Genomic DNA, 26,614 nt, shown 5'->3' with positions numbered 1-26,614 from the left:
GGCAACTTCGCCAAGACTTCACAGTTTCGCGTATTTCTCCGAGAAAGAAAATCCTAGAGACAAAATAACGCGGAATCGCATCGATAAGACCCAGAACAATAATGAACAACCGGTCCCAATTTTTCTCAGTCAGCGCACCGATAACAGATTCTCAACTGCGATAAATTATTCAGCAAGGCAACATAATCCCTCTCATTCCCTCTCTGCGCAACTGCCGCCTAGCCGTCATCCACAGTCTCCGGGACATGAATCCCGGCTACGTGCCTTTAAGAATCAGAAAATGGGAGCAGCAAGCGCACAAGGAAGGAAACCAATTTCCCTTTAGGGCAATCGCTTACTGCGTTGCTGGGGGTCGAAGACAGATGACAACGCAGCGGCACGTACCAGCGTCTCTTCATATAACACTGAGCAACCAATCACACAGGTCGCTGTTGGTAAGTCTGTCTTTGCTTCACGATTAAAGAAACGATACTTTAGTGCAAAGACGCAGCGTTAGACACTAGGTATACAGAAAAGCTTCGAATTTCATAAGAACTTTTAGTTCTTCTCCGACGCCCTAATTACGATTTACCTTTTTGATCACAGCTGACTGTCGTCAGTTACCTGCACATGAGAAGCCCTTTCTTGATTCCTTTTGAAGACAGCACACCGTGCATTAAAAGTCTCTCTCTCTCTCCCGTGGAAGTTTTGTGTGTCAAGTGGGCTGTCTGCGGATTTATACCTTCGCAAGAGCCATGCATTAATGATGCCATTGCTTTGTAAGCACCGTCGTCATCTCGAAATGTAGGAGAACGCGGAACACAATGTTTTGTAACCCGTGCCGCGATGAAAAGCGTATGCACATGAAGATACGCCCCGCCTCAGTCCTGGCAGCACAGGCAGCACAGACCCATGCACAGGGCACACAAGCAGCAGTCCTTTGCGCAACTGTCCTCTTTCTCCTTCACAATCCTGCAAAGAAAAGGAGCGCGCGACTTGTAAAGTTCACCAAAATACTTCGAGGACGCTTGAGCTTCGCCTTCAAGAGTAGAACGCGATAGCGTAATCTGCAACCACTTCCCTGTGCTTGCCACGCTTCGCTTCTCGGTGGACAACTAAACCGCGCCGCGAGGAAAGGAACGTCTCTGCGCGTAGAATTGGCAGCTTTGAACTCTCCTAGAATGCCTACTGCAAATCATTTTGGGAATTTTGCCTGAGCGCTTTGTAATGGTTGGACCTTCACATCGCCCACTCGTTGCTCAATTCGAATGGTGTGGCGCCTGGCACGATTCTACGCTTCTGCCACGCAATATTAATTTTTTTAGCGCGACTCCTTGCACTAATTGACGCCTGTATAAGGTTTCTTTTTTATTTCCTGAAGCAGTTTCAAGCACTGACGTGACTCCACCTGACTACCACGCCGAAGACCTGGGTGCAATTCCGGCTCGAGCCCCTGGTATGTATTATTTGCATCAGTGCCGATTTTTTTGCTCACTGACAACGCCCATTTCTCGCTCACAACACTTAAACACTGTAATTTCTGCAAAGCAAGCTCTTCCACGTTGTCGCGTTGAAATTCACATTTCCTTTAGCTAACGCTAAGGTGAGCACAGGCGAAAGAAAGCCTACGCTCGCGAGACTCTCACTGCGTTACTTTGACGTTTGCAGTCGATTGCTGCCGCGGTGGTACAGGGATTACGGTGGTCGCCTGCTGACCCGAAAGGCGCGGGTTCGATCCTGGCCGCGGCGGTCGCATTTCAATGGAGGTGAAATGCTAGAGACCCGTGCACGCTAAGGAGCACCAGGGGGTCGAAATTTCCAGTGCCCTTCACTACGCCGTGCCTCTTAATCATATCGTTGTTTCGGCACATAAAACCGCAGAAATTATACTATTTCAGTCGGTTGCACTGTTACTTCCTATTCCTTGTTCTCACTCGGTCACCTAGACATCAACGCTGGTTGCGCATGCTGAGACTTGATTGCCGAAGTCTTAACTCACATTTATTCACCTTTAATTGGCTTTAATTGGCTTTAATTCTCTTTAACATTTGATTCACGGTTACTTCACATTTGGTTCACTTGCATACACCCCTACTCCTCTAATTCACTTTAATTCACATTTGATTTCCCCTTATTTAACTTTAATTAACATGTAATTCACCTTATTTCACCTTTGATTCGCTTATGCACTAATTATCACATCCTATCATCATTATCATATAATATTCACAGACAGTTTCTGGCGTCCGCTCTAGCGCACCTTGACAATAGACCAGTGTCTGTTGGAAGCATTCTTACATGTCGTCAACAGAAGACATCGCAGCTGAAGGCGACGAAGTACTGAGGTTTTTAAAAGAAACGGACTTGGGCAAAGACTTGTGACAGTGATGTCGCGTACCACACGAGAGTGACGGACTGTGACTGACTGTGTGTGTGCTGTGTTATGCGCTGTCTTTCTCTCTCTCTCTCTCCTTCCTCTCCATCTCTCAATCTCCCCCATCCTGTTCCCATGTGGAGGGTAGCAAACCGGTTGTCCTAAACTGGTTAACCTCCCTGCGTTTCCTTCTCTAATATTTATTTCCTTCTGACTACATTAAGACCCCCTCCCCCTCCCAACCTGCACACCTGCTGCTTTCTGTAAATCACCATATATATATCATCCTTCAGATTCAATATATACACTCTAAGAAAAAAAAGAGTCAAAAGAGGGTCACGGCCGCGTGACTCTCTTCGGGTGTCCATTTGACCCCTTTTGGAAGGTACAGGCAGAGAAAGAGAGTTCGCAATTCGGCTGGAGTCACGGGACTCTCCTGAAGCGCGTTTCGATTGGCGGCGGCGCCGTATACGCCATACATATCGCGCGCTTGCCCTTTGGCGCCGTTGTGGCGCGTTGGCTCGACGACGGAGGCGAGGCAACGCGCCACAACGGCGCCGGGGCGGCGTGCCGCTTCTGTTTTCCTCTCTGTCTCCTCGTCTATTGGAATGCGTTGCGTGTTGGTTGCGCGGGTTGTGTGTCTGTTCATGCGCGTCTTCGGTGGTGTTGGTGTTGACGCCGGCTCCGTGCACGAAGTGACGCGGTGACGCTTGGAGGACGGAATATTCCTGGAGCTGCGGACAGGAACAACGGGCGCCAGTTAACGGTGAGTGTACTGCTTCGTAGGTACTAATTATACAGCTTTAGCTGGGCGTCTGCAGCAGCTCTGCGGAAGTTATCTGCCAGCCATTTCCAACAGCAGCCTGTGTCCGCAGGGCTGTTGCGGATGCCCAACTAAAGCTGTCAGTTAACGAGTTGCCACCGCATGCGCGTTGCTGTGCAAGCTCCCTTATAGTGAGCGATGCAAAAAATTATCAAGGGTCATTTTTTGCTGATCGCACGTTGTGTCTGCGCTACTGAATGTGCAAGATGTCGTTTTGAGATGCACTTTAGTCTACTTCATAACATTTCCATCGACCTTGAGTGTGTAGCGTGCTTCGGCGCGTGGGAACGTGAAAAAAAAATGCCTCTGTACAGAACGCTCAGACGCACTATATATAATGGTTTTTGTTGGCTTAAAGACGGTAGTTTGAGGTGCAGATATAGTACGGTGCTTCCAGAACGTACGCGGTAGTCATTCAAGTTGGACACGCTTCACCGGTAAAGTGAAAAAGCTCTAGACTTTCGACGGCGCGCGTTGGTGCAGCCGCGGCCGTGCACTCTTCCCTCGTTTCTGTTTGCTGTTTTCGTGATTTGCATACACTGCGATGACGTTGGGCGTTATTACAGAATCGAGTGAGTGTGCGTGATTGTGGGAGCTATGTGCGGTAATTCTAAAATGTGACATATCTGATCTCGACGTCAAAAAACTTGGTTCCTGAGCATGCCTGTTTGCATTTGTTGTTTTGTTGTTAGCCTTTATTATGTCTGTGTTAAACACTTATTGTGTAGGTTTGCAAACCTTTACTGCAATTTCATTTTCTCATCATAATATCACGTTCTGCTTTTCAGATACCGTTTTTCATGGTGCTCACGCTGGACAGGAGCGACAAACTAGCAAGCCACAAGTCTGATGCCTCAAGCCGCCACCACTTTTTGATTTATTTTTAATCAGAAGGAATAAATATGGAAACATGATGGCGATTTCTGCTGTTCATTTATCACCATATGACACTGTACACATCACAGTCACACATTTTGGTTGGCTATACTCATAGAAGCATGTAAATGAGGAATACCCAAACTTCTTAATTGGAAATCACAGACCATCATTTCGCGCTTTCTATATAACTTTGCTGGAAAATATGTGTTGTTTTGACGAGTTTGAATAAAATAATGCTAAAACTGAACTATTCTTTTTTTACAGTCGCTGGGCAGAACGGCAAGTATTATTGGACTTGCTTAAAATGAATACTCCACTATTTTCAATAGTAGTCGCGCAAAAGTAGAGCAAGGATCAAATGAGTAGCTTAAAATACTTGTGGAGTCGCTTGATGCTTCGGTGTGGGTCCCTTGACCACCCTAGAAGCGTTACCGGCAAGCGTCGTCTGACTCCCTATAAGTGGTAACGTGATCCTCCCGATAAGAGTCTTTGCACTCTTCCTAGAGGGTCAGGAGACTCTCCTAGAGCGAGCCGACCCTGACCCACGAAGAGAGTCACCGTGACTATTTAAAGAGAGTCGTATACGTGGCAAGTCAGAACTCTCCGAAAAGAGTCACGCATACTCTTTTTTTTCTTAGAGTGTACGGGTTCGACTGTATACATCTATATACTGCTTCACTTTACGCTTTATTCAACTTTATTTACTCTTACTTCACGCATTTTATTCGCCTATAATTCACCTCAATTCACATTTCTTTCTTGTCTCCTTCGTCTTAGTTCATGCCTTCCCCTTAGCACAGTGTTGCACTATTTTATAAGTCAAACCACTCGGAGTCGGGCCGGTGACGGAAGCATGAATGAGGTGTGCTCACTCGCGTTGATCGCACAAGTGTTTTGGATGCAGAGGTCGAGACGTCTCTGTCCTATAGTAGACTATTTGGTCTCGATGACCGCTTAATTGCTGCATTGCTTTGAGTCAGGTATAATCGCCAGCATCTTCGCCTCGCACTCTATGTCGACATGTGTACGGCACATGTGTAGTATTCTATCCCGAAAACATTTACGGCTGTTACTAAACTTGGAAGCATACCAGACGCGTGTTTGGAAATTATATACTTGATAAACTTTATCAAAGCTGTGAGGCTGTGCTACGTAACGTCGAATGGCGATAGTTGTAATTTATGCAACTTTACTTACTTTACTCATGGGCTTAACACAATTGCGCAAAATTAAATACTGCGTCGTTTACGTGCCAAAACCATGATATGATTATAATGCGCGCGGTAGCTGGGGACTCGGGATTAATTTTGTTCCCCAGGAGTTCCTTAACGTGCCCATAGTTGTAATTACACGTATGTTCGAATCTCGCCTTTGCCGAAATACGGCCGCCGCGGTCAGGAATCAAGAATCAAACCAACGTCCTCGCGCTAAGCAACCCCTTTGCCGCCAGTCTGCCACGACGGGTAGACACACTTAAAGAAAATTTCGCCACGTAACAGCAATGCCGACGTTCCTTAAAAGAATCTTTATACGGCTAACACGTTGAGCGCAAGCTCTCTTTCATTTGGTGAGTGATGGGCCTCAATTCAAAAGGCATACACTTTTTTTCTAAGTCTTTAAATCCTTCGCCGTCTCGTCAACACACAAAAAGCAGACGTCTTCAGCGTGAACCTTTCTATCCCCGAATAACCGACGGCTCAATACTGGTCTTCCACAAGAGCCTATACACGCGTGTAAAACATGACCAAAAGCATGGCCATGGCCAGCATTGCCATCTCTACGTTCATTGGCCGGAAAGAAATTCAAAATGTTGTAAATTAGATTCCCTCACAGCGCAATCAGTGTGCAGAAAAACATTTACTATAATTACGGCGCATCATTGTGCGGTTGTCTGCAAAGTGGATGAAGGATGACTAATGAAACAAAAAATCCTCATCCACCCATTCGTGTCCCGAAGCTGTGAAGGAAATCTATACGGATTTGTCAGAAATAAAGCGTTGCAAGTTGAGAGGGAAAAAAATATATGTCCTGGATTTGAAATACAAAGCGCATAGAAAGAAAATCCGGATACGGTTTTTCATCGTAGCGTTTATGCAACGTTTGTGCAAGGGCGGATGACCCTTTTATTTTGCGCTTGAATTGTTTGATAAAGAAATCATGCAAGCATATAAACAATGTTTTACATCGTTTCACTGCTTGGGAGCAATACAAAAATAATCTATCATGAAACAAATACGTCATTACATAAAATATCGGTTACGAAATATTAAACCCTGCGCGGCAATTTTGCCGCTGTAATGAACAAAAAAAATTATCTAGCGTGAACGAATGCTATTATTTGAGCAGGCTGTTTTCCAGAGATACTAATGGCTCATTAAGCTTTATGGACTTCAAGTGGGCTCCCAAAGCGTGGCTCAGGGCAAAATGCAATTGGGAAGTAGCATTTTCATCACGGCCGCTTCCTCCTCTGCCCAAATGAGCTGCTTATTTCTTTCTCTTGTTTTCGTCGAGTACCAGAAGACCTTTTTAACCTAACAATATCATTACAAGCTGCGCGTCCAAGTCATTTACCGCGTGGTTGTTTGCCAAAATATTTTTATTGATCGTTTAACGTTATTTGATGAATAATTCCTATGTTTTACCAAACATTCTGGTTCATTTTGCTGTGAACAAAAGACACACTTCAGTGTTCACCTCGACACACAGAAATCACGCGTGCTTGTTACAGTTACACGTGGGGATAGTTCCTACCATAGTCGTGAATTCCCTCGCATTTCGTTTGACACCGAGGTTTGGTTGTATCATGCATAATTTTGCACGTTACGTTATACGAGAATGTTCGCGGAGAAGCTGTAAAATGCGACGTCGCGATGACTAAGTGTGGCAGTGGCTCCGCCGTGCTATTGGTATTACAGGAGAAGTTACACATGCTTTCGAAGTCCCTCTAAACACTACCACACTATTTCCACTCGTAAAATCGTAAAAGTGTCATGTTTGGAGAGTATGACGTATGACGGCTAAAGAAAAGCAAAATATATTTATAAGTGTAGCAGGGCGAGAAAGGGCGATATATATATATATATATATATATATATATATATATATATATATATATATATATATATATATATATATATATATATATATAAAGTTTTGTTCTACAATAACGAGCAGGACATATAATGTTAGTAGTACACCTTCAAGAGTAGCAGGAGTAGGCATAAGAAATGCCCATTCTAACTGTGCGTTATTTGTGTGGATCAGTTTCCGAGCTAAATTAACAAAACGCCAGAAACATCGCCGAATAGAACTCATCAAACGGCAGAGTGAATGGTTGTGGGAAAGTGGGTTTCTATCGAATATTACGAGCGTCTTTCAGAAATGAGGCACATATTCATGGCTTTGTGTATGCTCCCCAAATCCCTTTCGTAGCGGCGTCCCAACTGCTGTTTGGAAAACACGTACACGGTTGCCGGCGGCGCCGGCGGCGCGTAGTAGCCGCCAGGCTGCTGCTGCGTTGGATATAAGTGCTGGGGAGCGGGAGCCGGCGGTGGTTGGTACGTGCCGCCGACTGGCGCCGATGCTGCGAAGTAGGGCTCCGCTACAGGTGCCGGCGGATAACCGGGGTAGCCGGGGGGCGGCGCCTGTTGCGGAGGCGCGAATCCTGGCGCTGGCGGAGGTTGGTACTGGTGCTGCGCCTGCGGATATCCGTAGCTCATGTTGCCCAGAGGTTAGCTGCGTTCGAATAGTCGATTAAACAAAAAAATGTTTCAGGATCCACATTTGCTCCTTGGGGTTTACCGTATCGCGGACGCGGAGCGTTTCAGAAGTTGCCTAAACACAACATATATTTTAGTGACTCTAAATGGCTGCACCGCTGTCTCGCTTGGCGTTCACATTTAAAATTCCGCTTAAATTATGCAATTCACGGTTTGTTTGGTTTAACACCACGTTTCACTGCAGCACTATATCATGATTTTATCAGCGAAAAGATAAGAAATTAATAAATCGTACGCATGTTGATTTATCGAATGTGCCTATGGAAATCAAGTAGCATGCAGTAAATGAAACGTCACAGAATGTAATAGCGTGTTATTTGTTGGTGCTGCTGCTGTTTGGCAGAAATGAGAAATGTAGGAACAACAGGTTGCGATTGAAAGTGAGGGGGCAGGGGACTTGAGTCACCTTTAAACGAACTACCTTATCTAATGCGTGGAAAGAGAAGTATACAGCTAGAGCACAGGGTGTCCAAGCTGCGGTCAATTTTCAACCAGGTTAAAAAGCACCGGAAATCCATGCTGTGCGATTTACCTTGCCCGTCAGTAGGACAGATAGAGAATAAACGTCTTTGAGGGTGCTGAGCTCTGGCCGCATCCTGGGCCATCTCGACGAGCATTAGTTGACCCTCGAAGTTGAAGCTGTCCAAGGCTCCCTTCCAAAAAACTACGTATCTTCACATGGCTATTTCCGGACATGCAGGACATGGATATCGCCTTATTAAGGTGAAGGTTTTGTCCTTATGTCAGTTGGCGAGTGCTCAGATGTGCGTTCATATTGTGGTAGACAACCATTCTGCTATTTCACTTTCAGCTGCTCTATCTGATTATAAATTAGGAAGGTGCCATTGGGCCCAATTGGAATCTTGTCGATTCAGGGGTTCGTTACAGCCAGAGCCTTAAGCACAGAGGTGGGCCATCGTCTTATTCCCGTGCTCTTGCTTCTCATAAGTGAGTGTTTTTGCCAAGTTTCTAAACTTACCGACAACATTCTTAAGATGTGAGATATAAGGCGCTAGAGCCTCCACGCTAAGACGAAAATTCAGGGGAAGATTCCACACCACTTCAGCCAAACCTTTTGCAAGAAGTTTTCTTTCTTGACTGCCGCTGTACTACGAATCCGTTAACCTGATCTGAATCGGTTTACCGAATGAGTGCGGTGCCGCCGGGACGATTTTTTTTGTTTTTCAGAAGATGCACAGCACTCGAGGGGGGGGGGGGGATGGGGCGGGGGGGGGGGTGATGAGGCACGTGTTCAATGTACCTCGGTAGTTGCTTGAAATCGCTTCGCCTGAGCTCTAGCTGTCAAAACTGGTAGAGGTGGCACGGCTGCAAGAGAAGACGTTGAGATGCAAGGACGCGGACAGTGGGTGACAGACTCGTGCAAAACCTTGCTGCCGGCATATATAGCTGTATGTGGCACCCTAGCTGTCCTGAGGCCTTTCCAGTGCCGCGACGTTGAAGGCGATATTAAAGTTAACCGGTAAAGTACGTGGTTCACCATCGGTACCGAGTGTAACTAGGAAAGTAATTCTTGGGCGCAAAACAGGAACAAAGACGAAATAAAAGACGCAGACAAGCGCGCACTCGCAACCGAATTTTATTATTATGATGCTTCGCTTCATATAAACCTGCAAGCATGCGCACAATACTACAACAAAAGAGCTTTCATGATACGAACCAAGCCTAATCACGTCCTATCAGCTAAAGAGCGCATCATAGCAAAGATTGCACGTGTGAGCCTTTGCTGAATGACGCACACTTTTTACGAAGAAGCAGAGACAAGGTGGCTGGGGAACTAGCAGAGGCTCTATGTACGGTACATCAAAAAGTTTGGAGACGAATGTATCAGCGTTCCCTCATTGTCTCTTTTTGAAAATGAGTGCGCTTTTCTAGCTGATAGGATGTGATTAAGCGTGGTTCATACCTTGTAAGCTCTCTTGTTGCGGTATTGTGTGCATGCTTGAGGGTTTATGAAGCGAAGCATCGGAATAGTAAAATTCGGATGTGAGTCTGCGCTTGTCCGTGTCTTTTCTTTTGACCGCGTTCCTGTTTTGCGCCTAAGAATTACTTTCACAGCTATGCACCAACAAGCCCGACAACTGACGTTACCATTGCCGAGTGTAACATCAGCGTCGAAGAATGGTGACTGCTCAAGCCTGCTCGAGCCATTCTTCGCACCACATTAAGTGCGGTTCGAGCGATGAAACGATGCTGTCTGCAGCCCGTTGGCAGGACATCTCGTGAGTCGAGTATACCACCAAGGAATTGCACCTACGTAGTACATCGGTGTCTTTAACCACCTCAGCGGACAAGTCTCTTTATCGTTTATTGCTCTTTCCTGGGCTGCGGCGAAGAGCGACGTGGATGAAGATGAAGGCCCGAACTAGTTCTGTCACCTATGTTATTTATTGTACTAATGTTAATCATGTTGATCATGTTGTTTATGTTACTCGACCATGTGTTACTGTCTACATAGCTTTTTTTTTTCTTTTAAATATGTTGCTTCGCCGAGCACTGATTACACAGGGGTCAAAGCCTCAGTCAGGCGCATGCTCGCGCCTTTAGCCCTCACCCCTTTGGTTTTCTGTAAGAAAACTATGAAACGTGTGAATAAAAAACTCACAAAAGCCTCTTACGCTAGACCAGATCGTAAGACAACTTCAACCAATGGTGCTCGACTGCTGACCCGAAGGTCGCGGGACCGAATCCCGGACGCGGCGGCAGCATGTTCGATGGAGGTGAAAATGCTTGAGGCCCGTGTACTTGGATTTAAGTGCACGGTAAAGAACCCCAGGTGGTCGAAATTTCCGAAGCCCGCCACTACGGCATCCCTCATAATCATATCGTGGTTTTGGGACGTTAAACACCAACAGTTATTGGAATTTCAACCAACCCTGATGCTGGGCGCATCATTAACGAATGCGGCCACCCAATGGCAAAGTAGACTTACAAATGAACAGCTTTGTGAATCCGGCTCCAGACTAATAACGGGCAAAGTCTGCATGATGCTGTTTATTTTTCGCACGAATGTTGGCACAAATAATTGCTAGGTTATTCTCGCACAAATGAAGCACCGTACTTATTTGCGCACCTGGACACAGCAAACTGTATTTGTCAATACAAGTATATCGGCTTCCACGTTGCAGCAGCGCACCATACTCTCCTGCTGTAGTACATGTTCATTACGTTGTTTACCACGGGTCAGCGTATTCCTATCACCAATCCAATAGTCGCTACGGAATACTCGCAGAACTACTTACAACTGTATACTGCAGCGCTGCCGAAAGGACATGCCCTACTGCGTACCAAAAGCTGTACCTATAACGGCAAATCGACTATGATGCGCTGTGACTTCTTCGCTAGAACGGTTTCCCTGATTATTACTACACGTATTTAAATATTTCCTACAATTATAGGGCCTTCCTAACCGTTAAATAAAGGGGAGAGAGGGGTGGGAGGCGTCACGCTCTGTTTTTGTGTTTTCACCACACTGTGTCGCATCCTCCTATTTGCGTGAAACAATAGTTTTGTATCGTGCGGGGAAACCCACGTTCGTCCGGTGACTGATAGCCGAGGTCGCAGTGTGACGCATGGTGAAGAAAATGCACATGTAGAAGTGCCATTCAGGATATGAGCGGGCCGCACAGCCACCTCAATACTGTACTCTGATAAGATAAACAACGACATTGCACGTGCATCCGAAATAATGTTCGATTACGGGGAACAAGAACGGGTGCCGCCCAGTAGTGTTAGTCAGCGAAGTTAGGGGCCAGTGACAAACAGTTCCCACGAACGACAAATTATTGAAATCCGGCCCACATGCTCTTACATCATGCAGTACTTCAGTTTATTCAGCGTATTACGGCATCGCGTGCAGTGTCACATCTACGTGATGGCGCCTTTGCAGCGTATTGTCAGTTTAAAGCTTCAACGGAGGTTTGTGATTTCGGCCCTGCTCTGCGCATTTACGAAATACTTATATATATTTATATAACTTCAGTGATGTGTGTCACATTTATACACAGCGTCAAACACGTGATATGCCGATATAAGTCGCATGTTTTGTGGCCTTGATGTGACTAAATACTATATAAATTCCTCTTGAGAGTGCCATTCTACACACCATCCAATCACAGTTTAAGCAGGAATTTGAATTGTTTATTATTTTTCTGTATGTTGATTATAGCTGCACAGTGCTAGTTTTTTTTATTTTTGTTATTATTATTATTAGCCTTACAGCAGCTGCTCGTTATTATCAGCGTTATTGTAATATAGGCAGCTTCCACGAGGATAACGCATGTTCACTAGTTTTATGCATTGCATACGTAGTAGGTCGGTGTTTTGGCAATTTATAGGGACGTACTTATGTTGTCTTACCAGTATGGAGCCCGTAGGTCTGACAGGAAGATCTCGGCTGAGTTAGTAACATTTCGTTAGACGCGTTTAGCGCATGTGTCTGTACTGCAATTTGCCGATAATTCAGTCGAAGACTTCTTTTTCGCGAGGATGTTCGATTCTTTGTTCGCACATGCGCGCATATTTTCACATGCCACTAGACCTCATCATGTCTCACTGCCGCTGCGTCTTCCTGACTACACGTGGATAGAGAATGTGAAAGAAAAAGAAAGACAGACAGGTCAAGCAGAACGAACATCCGATTTGCTACCCGACACTCAGAGGGGGGTGAAAACAGGAGACAAATGGGAACAAAGCAACGGCGCATGCAGCTAACGTGTCGGAAAACAGGGGCAGCCGTTCGTCCTCGTATGCGTATTACACACGTGGAAAGCGGCCGCTAGCAGCACAGGCGTGACACCGATCCCGATAAGCAGGGGTATGTACGCCCACAATCGCAAACGAAGCCTTCGCACGATAGCCTGCGCTCTCCGTCCGCACGAGGCTGCATGCCTTTACTTCTGCTTCGACGATCGTAATGCAAAAGTCTTGCTCATCGCGTATTATCGTGCTTGGCAGTACGTAGTACGCGCCCCTGAATGTGGGAGAGAAACTTCGCTTTGTGACAAGTTTAATGCGCCAGCGCACGAAATGACTTTTCAAATTTGCGTCATCTCAGGCTTAAAGGGGTCATGAACCACTTTTCCAAGTAATGATCTAATGGCCTCAGTATCGGAATGTACTGCCTCCCGAATAGATTGCCGCAAAAATTTCTCGAATCCGTCAAGAATCAGCGGAGTTACGGGGGTTTGGCGCACGCTCCCAGCGCTTTCTCTCTTTTCTCGTGCCGACGAGCGTACTGGAGGCTAGACAGGGAGGGATGGCATGGGGGAAAGATGTTACGCCAGCGCGCGTCATGAAACGCGATCGCTCTCCCGCTGTGATTCGCTTGCGCGAGTGCGGCTACCGTGTACTGAGGAGTGCGGCGCCGGCAAGTGGCGGCACCCCGCGGCAAGACGCGCATCTGATCCGAACGCCGCTCTCGATTTACGTCGGCTATCGGCCAATAAGCATGCTATGTCTCTTGCGACGTACAGCGGACAGACGCCCCGCCCACCGACGAGAGTGAGAACCGGCCTCTGTTTGAAAAGAGGGTGCCTGGGGAAACGGCAACTTCGCGCTCCGCTTGTGGCCTTTACGCGGCGCGCACGACTGTAATATTTGGCAGAGCAGTTCATAGCCGTGTCAGCTTTCCGCAGGATGTGTTTTTTCAATCAGCCCAAGGGGTGCTTCATGACCCCTTTAACGCGCGCATACACCCCTTTGCCTATCGAACCCCCCCCCTCCTTTGCATCCCGTCCACACGTCTTGCAGTGATGTTTTCACGGCGAGATAATTCCGCAGTTGAGAGTTAAGATTATGTAAAACACAAAGAAGGAAAAAAACCGTACAAGGATATAAATTCCTGCGCTTATTCAGTCAAATCTATGTCGCCCGTACGTGCACCCTTAAAGGGGTCATGAACCACTTTTCCAAGTAATGATCTAATGGCCTCAGTATCGGAGTGTACTGCCTCCCGAATCGATTGCCGCAAAAATTTCTCGAATCCGTCAAGAATCAGCGGAGTTACAGGGGTTTGGCGCACGCTCCCAGCGCTTTCTCTCTTTTCTCGTGCCGGCGAGCGCACTGGAAGCTAGACAGGGAGGGATGGCATGGGGCAAAGAAGTTACGCCAGCGCGCGTCATGAAACGCGATCGCTCTCCCGCTGTGATTCGCTTGCGCGAGTGCGGCTACCGTTACTGAGGAGTGCGGCGCCGGCAAGGGGCGGCACCCCGCGGCAAGAAGCGCATCTGATCCGAACGCCGCTCTCGATTTACGTCGGCTATCGGCCAATAAGCATGCTATGGGTCTTGCGACGTACAGCGGACCGACGCCCCGCCCACCGACGAGAGTGAGAACCGGCCTCTGTTTGAAAAGAGGGTGCCTGGGGAAACGGCAACTTCGCGCTCCGCTTGTGGCCATTACGCGGCGCGCAAGACTGTAATATTTGGCAGAGCAGTTCATAGCCGTGTCAGCTTTCCGCAGGATGTGTTTTTTCAATCAGCCCAAGGGGTGCTTCATGACCCCTTTAATCATGCGCAAGATTACCGCTAAGGGCGCCTTCGCAGTGGCGCATCGCGTGTAAACAAGCACAGACGACCGTGATTTGGTTACCGTGAAACAGACAATCAGCTCTCATATGGCAACTTGAATGCAGCACGCCCGGCATGCCATGTTCGCAACCATGCATCGTGCGCTACGCAACACTTGACCAGGGACTTCAGGCTGAGAAATAGCAATGGGAATCCAACATACGCATGCTGCTTCAGCGCTCTGCTTTTCGGCTAAAATGGCTGTCGCTCGTCGACAAGAGTCACGATGACATTCGATGAACAGCTGTTCTTGGCACGGAATGTTGGGGCCATTTAAATAGCTCACAAGTAAGGGTAGGCCGAGTAATGTACGCTGATGGAGTGATTAGTTAATTGGTGTTGACATCAACAATGACGTGTTGGCGCGCAAAACCTGGCACTATAGCACCACTGTATGCGTGAATCTCTAATTTTATGGGTTTGCAAGTGCTGCGAAAGAGTTGATTATTCGCCTTTACCGCCAACCTGATCTCTCTTGTGGTATAGCAACCCACAATTCTTTAACGGAACACTAGTCACATTCGCGAATACTCTACTCCGGTCTCATAGGAGCGCCTATACCTTTAACATGCTTACGCTTGAACCTTTATAGGATTAAACTTTCGCGGAACGCAGGTTGCTGTACCTCGAGGGAAACATGCAGATGACAATGAATCACCCCGTATTTACGCAACACGGAAACGTAACGGCGAGCAGCGATGCGGGACCGAGCACCCATCAAGGGCAGCCGGGTACCTTAAACCCGCATCATGGCCAACGCTAATCAAGGGATAGTAATATGGCAGTGGAATTGCCGCGGCTTCGCCGGCAAAAAGGCAGTTCTACAGCAACACATCAGGCATTCAACAAGAAAACCAGACGTAATTTTACTCCAAGAAACGCTTACAAACGCGGTTACTTTAACAGGCTACAAAGCGCACAGCAGCAAAATCGAGGGAAGGGGTCTATGCACGCTCGTAAGGAAGCGTCTCACATTCGTTGACCACGAACTAAGCGGCGTCCAGATGGAACACGCTCTCATCGAATTAGTGCCGACTAAGCGGAGGAAAGAAAGCATATTCCTACTGAACGTCTATAGCAGCCCGTCGAAACAGCGCCAACGATTTCGGGCGTTGCTTCAGAAGACGCTCAAGATTGCCGGGTCCCGGACGCTTATTGCAGGAGGTGATTTCAATGCGGCAGACACGGCGTGGGGTTACGGATACAGCACGGCCAAGGGAAGACAACTCGGGCAAGACGCGCAGGAACTAGACTTCACGTTAATTACGGATCCAGCGCACCCGACGAGAATAGGCAACTCCACCACTAGGGACACGACTCCGGACCTGACGTTCGTCAGAAATGCCGGGGTGGCAGCCATCACGTGGAAAAACACGTCCGCCGACCTGGCGAGTGACCACATGATAATAGAAATCCATGTCCCGACGCCGGACAAAGCGCAGGGCAGTAAACGCAAATTTGATTGGACCGACTGGGAAGATTTCAGAAAGAAACGAGGGCAACAAGTGCCTACAGAAGATAAGATCACGGACATCGAAGCATGGACCTGCTCACTGGTCGCGGACACAAAAGCGTCAACCAAGACAATCGAAACTGAGGTCGAAACAGACAGGATGGACAGCCGCCTGGCGCATCTCATCGAGGCGAAGAATTCAATCCTGGCCAGATGGAGGGGACAGAGATTCAATCGGAGACTCAGAAAGAAAATAGCGGAGATCAACCGCAACATCGAGGAACACTGCCGCACGCTCACCCTCCAGCAATGGGACGAGTTATGTAATGCAGTGGACGGGCAGCTACACAACGGGAAAGCGTGGAACCTGCTCAAGTACCTGCTGGACGAAACGAAGACTAAGTCCCACCAGACGGACTGTCTTGCACGTCTCTTACATAAGGAGCTCGACAAGCATGGTAAAAATGCGGTGGCAGCCCGTTTACGGGCGAAGTACGTGCCGCACACTTCGTCCGTGCAACACCGCCCGTATGAGGGTGACGCGAACGAGGAATTGGATAAGGACTTTAGCGTAGAAGAGATCAGGACGGCACTGCACAATCTCAACAGCAGATCGGCGCCGGGCCCCGACCGGGTGTCAAATCGCGCCCTGAAGAATCTCGACGACCGATCCGTGGAACAGTTGACGGAATACATCAACGACTGCTGGCAGCGCGGTAGCCTCCCGCAACAGTGGAAAACTGCGAGAATGATCCTTATCCCAAAACCGGGTAAAGCGCCGAGCCTCGACAACCTTCGCCCCATATCACTAACGTCGTGTGTCGGCAAGACCATGGAGCACGCTCTGCTTAAGGGGTATTCAGACGGGGGAGAAATGCTCGGGGGGTAAAGGCGGAGCCTAGTGACGTCAACTCGCGAGGAGAAGTCGCCACAAATGCCCCCCACTCACACGGACGGGGCGAACGGAGGGGGAGACCAGTGTTACCAGACTACTCCTGTGGCTTGTACCGCCCGTTTCACCAGCTGCTGACGACGATGACCCCAGCTACAGATGACCCCAACTGCAGACTGGACACCCACTGCCGCTCTCTGCAGGAGCAAGTGCAACAATGTGGCCAAACAAGAGCCAGAAATTCCGCCACATCCCCCACCGCCGGGGGATTGTTTGTCCTTTCGGGGAAAACGTCCCCGTCTCCTCCGAGGAGGCGCGGGGGGGTCACGCCCACTCGCTAATCCGTGACGTCGCGGTCACGTGATCCGCAACCCCCCCGTCTCCCCCGAGCATTCCTCCCCCGTCTGAATACCCCTTTAACCGCTGGCAAGCCCATCTAGAGCAGAAAGAGGCATATCCACCGTCGATCATAGGATTCCGCCCACAGCTATCCACACAAGACGCAATGATACAGCTGAAACACCACGTGCTCGATGGCAAGACGAGGGGGACCAGAGCAATTCTTGGCCTCGACCTCGAGAGCGCGTTCGATAAGATCGCGCACTCGGCGATATTACACCAGGTATCACGGCTAAACCTCGGTTTACGCGCTTACAACTACGTTAGAGATTTCTTGACGGACAGACGGGCCGTTCTAGTGGCGGGAGACCTCGAGCTAGCAGAGCAGACGTTGGGAAGCACCGGCACCCCGCAAGGATCGGTCATCTCGCCCACGCTCTTTAACCTGGTCATGATCGGGCTCGCGGAAAAAACTGCAAAAACTGGAAGACGTCCGGCACACAATATACGCTGACGATATTACCATCTGGGTGCACCAAGGCAGCGACGGCCACATCGAAACGGCGCTACAACTAGCAATCGACACTATAGAGGACCATCTCGTGGGAACAGGGCTACGATGCTCCCCGAAAAAGTCTGAACTCCTACTTTACCGCCCCACGCAAAGGGGTAGACCACTCGGGGGCGGTGGGAGGGCGGCGACAATTAGGCAAGAATATGAAGAGATCAGGCTGCACACGAGCACCGGAGCAACCATCCCGATAGTAAAGAGCATAAGGGTCCTTGGCATGATAATTGAGGCCAACGGCGTCAACGGCGAAACGATTGCTAAGTTAAAGCACAAGACGACTAACGCCATGAGACTCCTCAAGAGGGTTACTAGCAGAAGAAGCGGAATGAGAGAAGAAGGTCTCATACGACTTATACACTCTTTCGTCATGTGCCACATTGCGTACGTCGCGGCATTCCACAACTGGTACAAGGCAGAAGAAGCCAAGATCGACGTCCTCATCCTCAGGGTGTACAAGATAGCTCTGGGGCTACCCGAGTCTACCAGCACTCACCTGTTGCTTCAACTTGGCCTTCACAACACACTCAGCGAAATCGCCGAGGCGCAGCGCACTTCACAACTAGAAAGACTATCGAGCACGAGAGCGGGACGCCTGATCATGGAAAGTCTCGGCATTCGTTACCACACACAACAAGGCCAGAAAGCCGCCGTTCCAGACACGATCAGGCAAACGCTAAGGGTTGACCCAATTCCACGGAACGTTCACCCGGAGCACAACCAAGGCAGAAGAGTGGCCAGGGCCAGAGTTCTCCTCCACACTTACGGAGACGAAATGGGGGCGCGGTTCGTTGACGCCGCTGAATACGCAGAACGCTCACGATTCGCGGTCGCGGTCGTCGATTGGAAAGGCCAAACGAGAATATCGGCAAGTATACCGTGCGAGCACGCACAAGAAGCGGAGGAAGTGGCGGTGGCGCTCGCACTCACGGATACGACGTGCACGACGGTCATCTGCGACTCGAGACAAGCAATCAGAAACTTCGCCAAAGGATGGATCTCGCGACGAGCGGCCCGAATCCTACGCAATAGCCAACTCCATCGAGTGGTAGATTGTCAAACCAGGCTCATCTGGTTTCCGGCTCACATGGGAGAGGTATCAGAGACTCAACGCAACCTAAACGAGGACGGCACACGCCAAGGCGCGCGAGCTCACAAACCGCACCGGCGACCGTCGTCTATGGGGCAACACCAAAGACCGCTTGACCAGCTATAATGAAATTACCAAGGCCTTCTGCCTGGCCCGCCGAACCTTTCCTCAGCCCAGCGACAAGCTGAACAGGACGCAGGCGGCGGCCCTCAGACAACTGCAGACGCACACGTACCCCAACCCCGCACAGTGTAACAGGCTCTACCCGAGTACATACCCGACAAATATATGCAAGATCTGCCACACTGAGGTCGCCACATTAAATCACATGCTCTGGGACTGTGACAAAAATCCGGAAGGTGCTAACTCCGGAACCCTTCCGCCGTGGTGGGCCGCTGCCTTGCGCAGCCCCAGCCTCGGCGACCAACTTTGGGCTGTCCAGCAGGCCCGCGAGGCGGCGGTGAGGCAAGGCCTCGACGTCCCCACGTGGGAGACCTAAAGCCCAGTCGGCGAAAGCTCTGCCGGACCATCAATAAAGTTGTTACCAACCAAAACGTGTTAAAATGCCTCGACCATGGCTAGTGCAAATAGTTGATAGATACACGCCTTCGATCACCATTGCTCACGATAAATACACTCCCCTTTATTAGCTACTAATTTCAGTTATACCTGTAGCTCGTCTCTGATCAGACTATCCTGGCTAGCGGAATATACTGACAATCTGCCTCCCACCCCCCGACTTAATCGCGATTTAGGGAGTACATACTGCATTTTGTCAGGTCTAACATATGAGGCGGAAACCTGAAGAATAACAAAACCCGAAAAGCTCAGGACCACCCATCGCGCAATGGAACGAAAAATGATAAGCGTAACTCTAACGGACAGGAAGACAGCAGAGTGGATCAGAGAAAAAAGCGGGGGTAGCCGATATTCTAGCAGATATCAACAAGAAAAAAATTAACGTGGGCAGGTCACCACTTCAGAAAGACATAACGAATGGTCAGTTAGAACGTCGGATTGGATACCAAGCGATAGGAAGCGCAACAGAGGATGTCAGAGTGTTAGGTGGAGCGACGAAATTAAGAAATTTTGAGACATAAAATGGAACCAGCTCGAGCAGGACGAGGTGGATTGGAGATCACTGGGAGAGGCCTTCGTCCTGTACTGAGCATAATATAGGCTGTTTATGATGATAATGCGGAATTCTCGTTATAAAAATTGATATCAAGGTGCTATCGTGAACTCATCCAGCTCGAGCAAACATGTACGATGTTCTACTCAAATCGATGCTAATATATATATATATATATATATATATATATATATATATATATATATATATATATATATATATATATATATATATATATATATATGTAGTCAAGTAGATCCGCCGTGAGAAGTCACAACGATGTTTATTTCTTTCAGCCAGAGTCTGGCCTTCATCAGGAATGAGGGTACAGTTTGTTGGTGCTCAGCTTTATACAATCTTAAAGGAGAGAGGATACGCGGCGGAAAAAAAAGAAAAAGAAAAAGAAAGCCCAGTGAGAACATGAGGTAGACCCCCCCCCTTTTTTTTTCCGCTATGGGCCGCTATGGGCACCAAAATGGCACCTAATTATGCCAACATATTTATGGGAAAGCTAGAATCCGAATTTCTTGCACAAAGTTCCTTGAAACCACTGTTATACAGAAGATACATAGACGACATCTTTCTTATTTGGACCCAGAGCGAGGATGAACTTCTCAACTTTATCGACACTTACAACGCTGTACATCCAAACATACACTTCACACACACCTACTCGCAAGCAACCGTAAATTTTCTTGACGTTACCGTGACGATAGAACAAGACAAACTTTCTACAACCCTATACCGCAAACCAACGGACCGACAACAATACCTCCATTACCAAAGCGATCGCCCGCGCCACTGTAAAAACAGTATTCCATACAGCCAGGCTCACCGGTTTAAGCGAATCTGCTCAAAAGACGCTGATTTTGACACGAACTCACAGAGGTTAAAACTTATGCTCGATAAACAAAAATACCCCCCACATGTAATTGATGACGCCGTTCAAAAAGCTAGAAAACTCAAGCGTCATGACTTACTTATGAAGCGGCCACCGCAACAAGACCTGCAACGGACAAACCTCTGCTTAACTTACAGCACGAACTTCCCCAATGTAAACAAAATCCTTAAACGACATTACAACATTCTGGAACAAAGTGAACGTCTGAAACGCGCATTTCCATCCGCCCCTGGCGTCGTTTACGGACGACCACGCAACCTCAAAGACACGCTTGTGCACTCTCAGATCAATACTTCACCCCCTAATAATTCATGCCGACCTTGTTTAAAGTCACGATGTCTTGTATGTAAAGCGATGCGAGAAACAAACAAGGCAACCAGCACACACTCCAAGTTTTCGATTAACGTACGAGGAAACCTAACATGCGATTCCTCTAATGTGGTATACCTACTCGAATGCAACGTGTGCAGTATGCAGTACATCGGACAAACAGAAACACCATTTAGGATTCGTTTCAATAATCACAGAGCCCATGCGAAATCAGCCCCAAGTCTACCTCTATCAAAACATGTCAACCTTCCCGACCATGCATTCGACAAACTATCAGTAACACTCTTAGAAACGGGATTTAAATCAAACCGAGAACGTGAACGACGAAAGTCATACCTCATCCACCGATTTAACACCCTCGAAAGAGGAATAAATGAGAATCCGGGTGCACTTGCAGCAATTAAAGCGTTAGAAAACAATAACGGCAATAATAACAATAATAACTGAAGAGTTCACGGCACTGCAGCTGCGACGGTCACTGGACAACTGAAAATACTTCCAAGTGTAACTACTCTTTCTAAGTACAGCTGTCATCTGTTTCTGTTTCTATCTTACTAACCAATCAATTGTGCCAAGCATGACATGTCCGACAGCACCCTTGTGCACAATCAGGAGCCCCCGACTGCGGAATCCAGGAGCGGGCCAAAATTGACATTGCGCCCGCTTGCTAGCCCTTGCGGCAATACGCGGTGGCCCCCCCTCTCGGGGACGAGACGTCCACGTGGCACTGAGTAGTTAAAGGCTTAACTTCTTAAAAAAGCTCCTTTTTTTCCCCACACCGCACCGGGGACGAGACGTCCACGTGGCACTGAGTAGTTAAAGGCTTAACTTCTTTAAAAAGCTCCTTTCTTCCCCACACCGCACCGCCGGAGCCACGCGGCGCTGCCTGGTAGGGAACAATACGTTAATGGAGGGAAGGATATGCAGGCCGCGGACATCTTAAAAGTGATCGTCGGAGGGGTGGAAGGGGGCGGCCGGAAAAAAAAGGGGGGGGGGTCTACCCCATGTTCTCACTGGGCTTTTTTTTTTTCTTTTTCTTTTTTTTTCCGCGTATCCTCTCTCCTTTAAGATTGTATAAAGCTGAGCACCAACAAACTGTACCCTCATTCCTGATGAAGGCCAGACTCTGGCTGAAACGTCGAAATAAACAACGTTGTGACTTCTCACGGAGGATCTACTTGACTACTTGCAACGCTACGGCCACTCCACCACCATGCCCATATACAGGGTGTTTCAAGAAATGTGTCCAACCTTCTCAAAAAATCAGGAAAATACGATATTTGCTCGGGGCCTTCAGAATTGCTTTTTCTGTAGCGGCAGGAATCTTAAGGTAGTTAAGGACATCATTTAGGACAGTAATTAAGAAAGTTACGTTAATTAACTTTTTAATTAGTGGAGTTAGACGATTGTGTCAAATGGGAGCTTTGAAGTTCTTCATGCGAGGAACCCATCCGAGCTTTGAGATTTCGAAAAAGCGTCCTCTAGTAATTGTTGTGGCGTAATGAAATTCAACAAAATACAACGGCTTTCAACAGCGAAAGCCATCGAATTCGGTTGAATTTCATTACTTCGTAATTATTTTTAGAGGCCGCTTTTTCGAAATCTCAATGTTGGGATGGGTTTCTGGCACGAAGAACTTCAATTCCCCTATTTGACAGTCACCTAACTCCAGTAATTAAAAAGTTAATTAACCTAACTTTCTTAATTACTGTCTCAAGTCATGTCTCTAACCATCTTAAGATGCCTAGCGCTACAGAAAAAGTCATTCACTCATTTTAGACGTCTCAGAAGAATATGGCAGTTGCTTTCTTCCATGTTTCTGTTTAGGCTTCGCCATTGAATTTGGTTGAATTTCATAACTTCGTAATTATTACTAGATGCCACATTTTCGAAATCTCAAAGTTGGGTTGGGTTTCTGGCATGAAGAACTTCAATTCTCCCATTTGACACAACCACCTAACTCCACTAATTAAAAAGTTAATTAATTTAACTTTCTTAATTACAGTCCCTAATAATTTCTTTAAACACCTTAAAATCCCTGCCACTACAGAAAAACCAATTCTGAAGGCAGCAATCAAATATCTTATTTTCCTGATTTTTTTAGAAGGCTGGACACATTTCTTGAAACACCCTGTATATATATATATATATATATATATATATATATATATATATATATATATATATATATATATATATATATATATATATATATATATATATATATTCATTCTCTGACGAAGGCCGTGCCACGGCCGAAACGTTAGGCATAAAATATTGCTTCCTCGTACGTGCACCGTCTTGTTTTCCTATACGTACCGGACCCACTGAACTTTCCCATTGAATATATATATATATATATATATATATATATATATATATTGTGTGTGTGCTGCTGGTCATGGTTATGCGCGTGTGCACACAAGTACGCCCCCACTTGTTTTTTACCTGTCTGTACGACGATAGATACAGACATCTTTTGGCATAACGCTGTAAATTGCCTACATTTTTTGGAAGTCTACTGCCCGTTAAAGGCTTCCTTTAGACCGCAAGGCAGGCTACAGGCTGTTCTTCGTTTTTCCACATATCTTTTTATCGACCCCTCAAACGCCCCCCATATTATGGGGGTAAAAGTTCAAAATTTATTCGTTAATATATGCGCATACACTTCACGCCACAGCGATCTCACAAGAACACGCCATCTTTAATGTATGTTCCAGATGCTCTTTCGTGTTAGGCATCGTGAGCGACAAAAAGTCATCTTGGCTCGCTTCTACCCGATAGGTCATTCGAGACAAAAGTGACCAATCGACGACCTCGAAGTGAATAATACAACAAATGTTAGGGTTTCCGTGTAGTGCCGGTTAATACCGTACCGTTTGCGCTACGGAATTACCGTTTAGCGTGTTAGCGTATACCGCGATCTGAAAACGTGCCAGCTGCGCGAGTTAACGCGATGAGATTATGATAATTAGTTAGTGATACACTTCCTCCAGACTAAAAAATTCTACGTCCGGACCATGGCGGTATGGTACTGCCGAAAACTATCGCACGATAAACCAGTACTGTTAAAGAAACCCTGTTCACGGCTCCTCGGGACTTAGCAGCGCGGCACAGAACGTGAAAGTGCTTTGATGTCGGCGTCAACGGCGCTATAGTGGCTTCCTGTACATTCAGCCGACGTTAAAAAATGTGACATCACAATATACAATATACTACGCTCGAACTATGCCAGGCGTTCCGGCGTTCATTTTCTCGACTCGCGCACGGTCGCTGCATATACATACCTTTCTACGACGGATGCGCAGACAGCACTGTGAGAACCGAGTGTGATAGGGGAAGTCCACGTCGACCTTCCAAAGTCAACTGTAGCCCTATCGCGCTATCGGCGTTGTCACGACAGCCACCAGTGGCATACGTTGTTGTTCCGTTGCTGTGGTATCACAGCGACTGCGAGAGTGCGTGCTCGCTCTGAAGTGCAGCCAGCCCTTTTTCTTTTATCTTTATTTTTTCTCCCATGAACGAGAAACAGATGGCTAACGACGACCTCTCGCCGGTCTAAACACAGGGAGACTGGCAGGCGTGACGTATCCATTTGAAACAATCAGTAATCTTGCTGAATGATTCATTCAGTGCCTATTCACCACCACGACATGACTGATTTCCCTTTAGTCAATCTATTAGCCGGATTTAACGCCCAAATGCAGCTCCGGCGTTATCACAGATGCCGAAATGCAGCTCGCGCTCCGGAATAATTTTGACCACCTGCAAGCTTCCTTAATGCGTATCGAAATTTTTTGCATTCCGCTCCCGTGGAAACGCGGCCTCTGTGGCCGGTAATCGACCCCGCAGCCTCGCACACAGCTGCAGAACGTCATCGCCACTGAGCTACTGCGGCGTGTATTTCCTGCTACTCCGCAAGTGTCGTGTTATTTTCGAGGCTTACCTTGAAGCAGCCCGCAAGGTTGCCTTATCTGACTTGGTGCAGCAGTGCGCAGTCGTACTGTCTTTTGTTGCTGTCGTCGTTTTTTTTTTTCTAAGGAAAGTTTCTTTGATGTGCTCGCTCTGTCATATATGTGGGGGGCACTTGTTTGTCCCTTTCTGCTGATGTCAGAAATAATAATAATAATAATAATAATAATAATAATAATAATAATAATAATAATAATAATAATAATAATAATAATAATAATAATAATAATAATAATAATAATGCTCCACAAACAAGCATAGGAGTGTAGCGTATTGAAAAAAGTTGCTCGTACGCAACTTGACTATCCGTAAACTTCCAGAAATTCGCTGCAGCAGGGTGAAAATTATTTCATAAGGGTATTGGTAAAACGCTATGAATTACTATAACGAAGGGACAGTAAGTACACAGTGTAATATTATACAGGAAAAAGACGCGAGTGCTGAGACAGTGAAGACTGTCACTGCCGAAAAAATAAAAATAAATGTTATAAATCTAATTTGGAACATGCTGCGACTGCATCACTTTGGTTCATGACAATATTATTAAGCTAGCAGTGCAAAGCGCACAACCTGCATACCACAATATATACGTAATTTTGGTAAGTACCGAAATTCTGATCCACCAGACGAAACGTCAGTGAAAATATACAGCGCCAAACCAACGAAAGTCGTATTTTCTTTCTTCTCCCTTATTTTATCGGAGTCCGCGTGATTCTTTTCTTCTACTATATATATATATATATATAGGGTGCTTTTATTAGAAAATATAGATTTTTCATAAGAATTCTATGACAGTAAGGCACCTGTCGTTTTCGCACACGCCCTCCACGTCGAGGCGGAAAAACTTTGCCGCAGTTGAAATGACACTGGTACCACTAATTAACAAAAACTCGTTAATTAACTTTTTAATTATTGACTTGAGCGTAATAATAATAATAATAATACTAATATCTGGGATTTAACGGCCCAAAACCACAATATGATTATGAGGGACGCCGTAGTGGAGGGCTCCGGAAGTTTCGACCACCTGGGGTTCTTTTAACGTGCACCTAAATCTAAGTGCACGGGCCTCAAACATTTTCGCCTCCATCGAAAATGCAGCCACTGACTGACTTGAGAGTAGGTGTTTATATTAGAAAGTTGTAGTGCGTACCAATTTATGGCATAACTATTTTTTTACAAATCACAATAGTTGCACGCATGTAGCTCGAGATATTCTTCATCGAATGTCAAGCTCGAAATCGAAACTGATCACACAAAGTGCGCACAAAGCGCGGCCGTTCTGCTACGTCAGACCGGAACTGCCCGTCACAAGAGAGCGACGAAATTTGAATGACGGCGCGCCGCGGCCGTATGTTTACGTGAAAAGCTGCAAATCATCTCACTTGTGCCCGCGAATCGCCTTATTTTCACGCGTAGTGTTTGGTGCTATCCGTTTCTTTCGAACTGTGCGCAAGAAAACCGCAATATCAACCTCTTCTTTGTCTGGTAAGCATAAAATTCAGGGGCTCCCACT

General features: G+C 47.1%; 1 protein-coding gene across 1 annotated transcript; it reads right to left on the bottom strand.

Moving 5' to 3' along the window:
- Positions 1-572: 572 nt before the first annotated feature.
- LOC119401204 (cysteine-rich and transmembrane domain-containing protein 1) lies at positions 573-24,593 on the bottom strand. Its single transcript, XM_037667891.2, has 3 exons — positions 24,414-24,593; positions 7,521-7,790; positions 573-951 (listed from the first exon to the last, which is right to left on the bottom strand). Exons 2-3 carry the CDS (start codon positions 7,772-7,774, stop codon positions 861-863), a joined length of 345 nt encoding a protein of 114 aa, XP_037523819.1. The 5' UTR covers positions 7,775-7,790; positions 24,414-24,593; the 3' UTR covers positions 573-860.
- Between the last annotated feature and the right edge of the window lie 2,021 nt (positions 24,594-26,614).

The sequence above is a fragment of the Rhipicephalus sanguineus genome, chromosome 1 (genome assembly GCF_013339695.2).
Source record: "Rhipicephalus sanguineus isolate Rsan-2018 chromosome 1, BIME_Rsan_1.4, whole genome shotgun sequence".
Lineage (NCBI taxonomy): Eukaryota > Metazoa > Arthropoda > Arachnida > Ixodida > Ixodidae > Rhipicephalus > Rhipicephalus sanguineus.
Note: the sequence above shows the minus strand (reverse complement) of the source record. Positions and strands in the feature narration are given on the sequence as shown.

Excerpts from the sequence above, each read along its gene's own strand:
- LOC119401204 (XM_037667891.2), bottom strand. The coding sequence starts at position 7,774 with ATGAGCTACGGATATCCGCAGGCGCAGCACCAGTACCAACCTCCGCCA. Across the intron at positions 952-7,520 it reads CCGGCGCCGCCGGCAACCGT|GATTGTGAAGGAGAAAGAGG; the intron begins GTACGTGTTTTC and ends TTTTCTTTGCAG.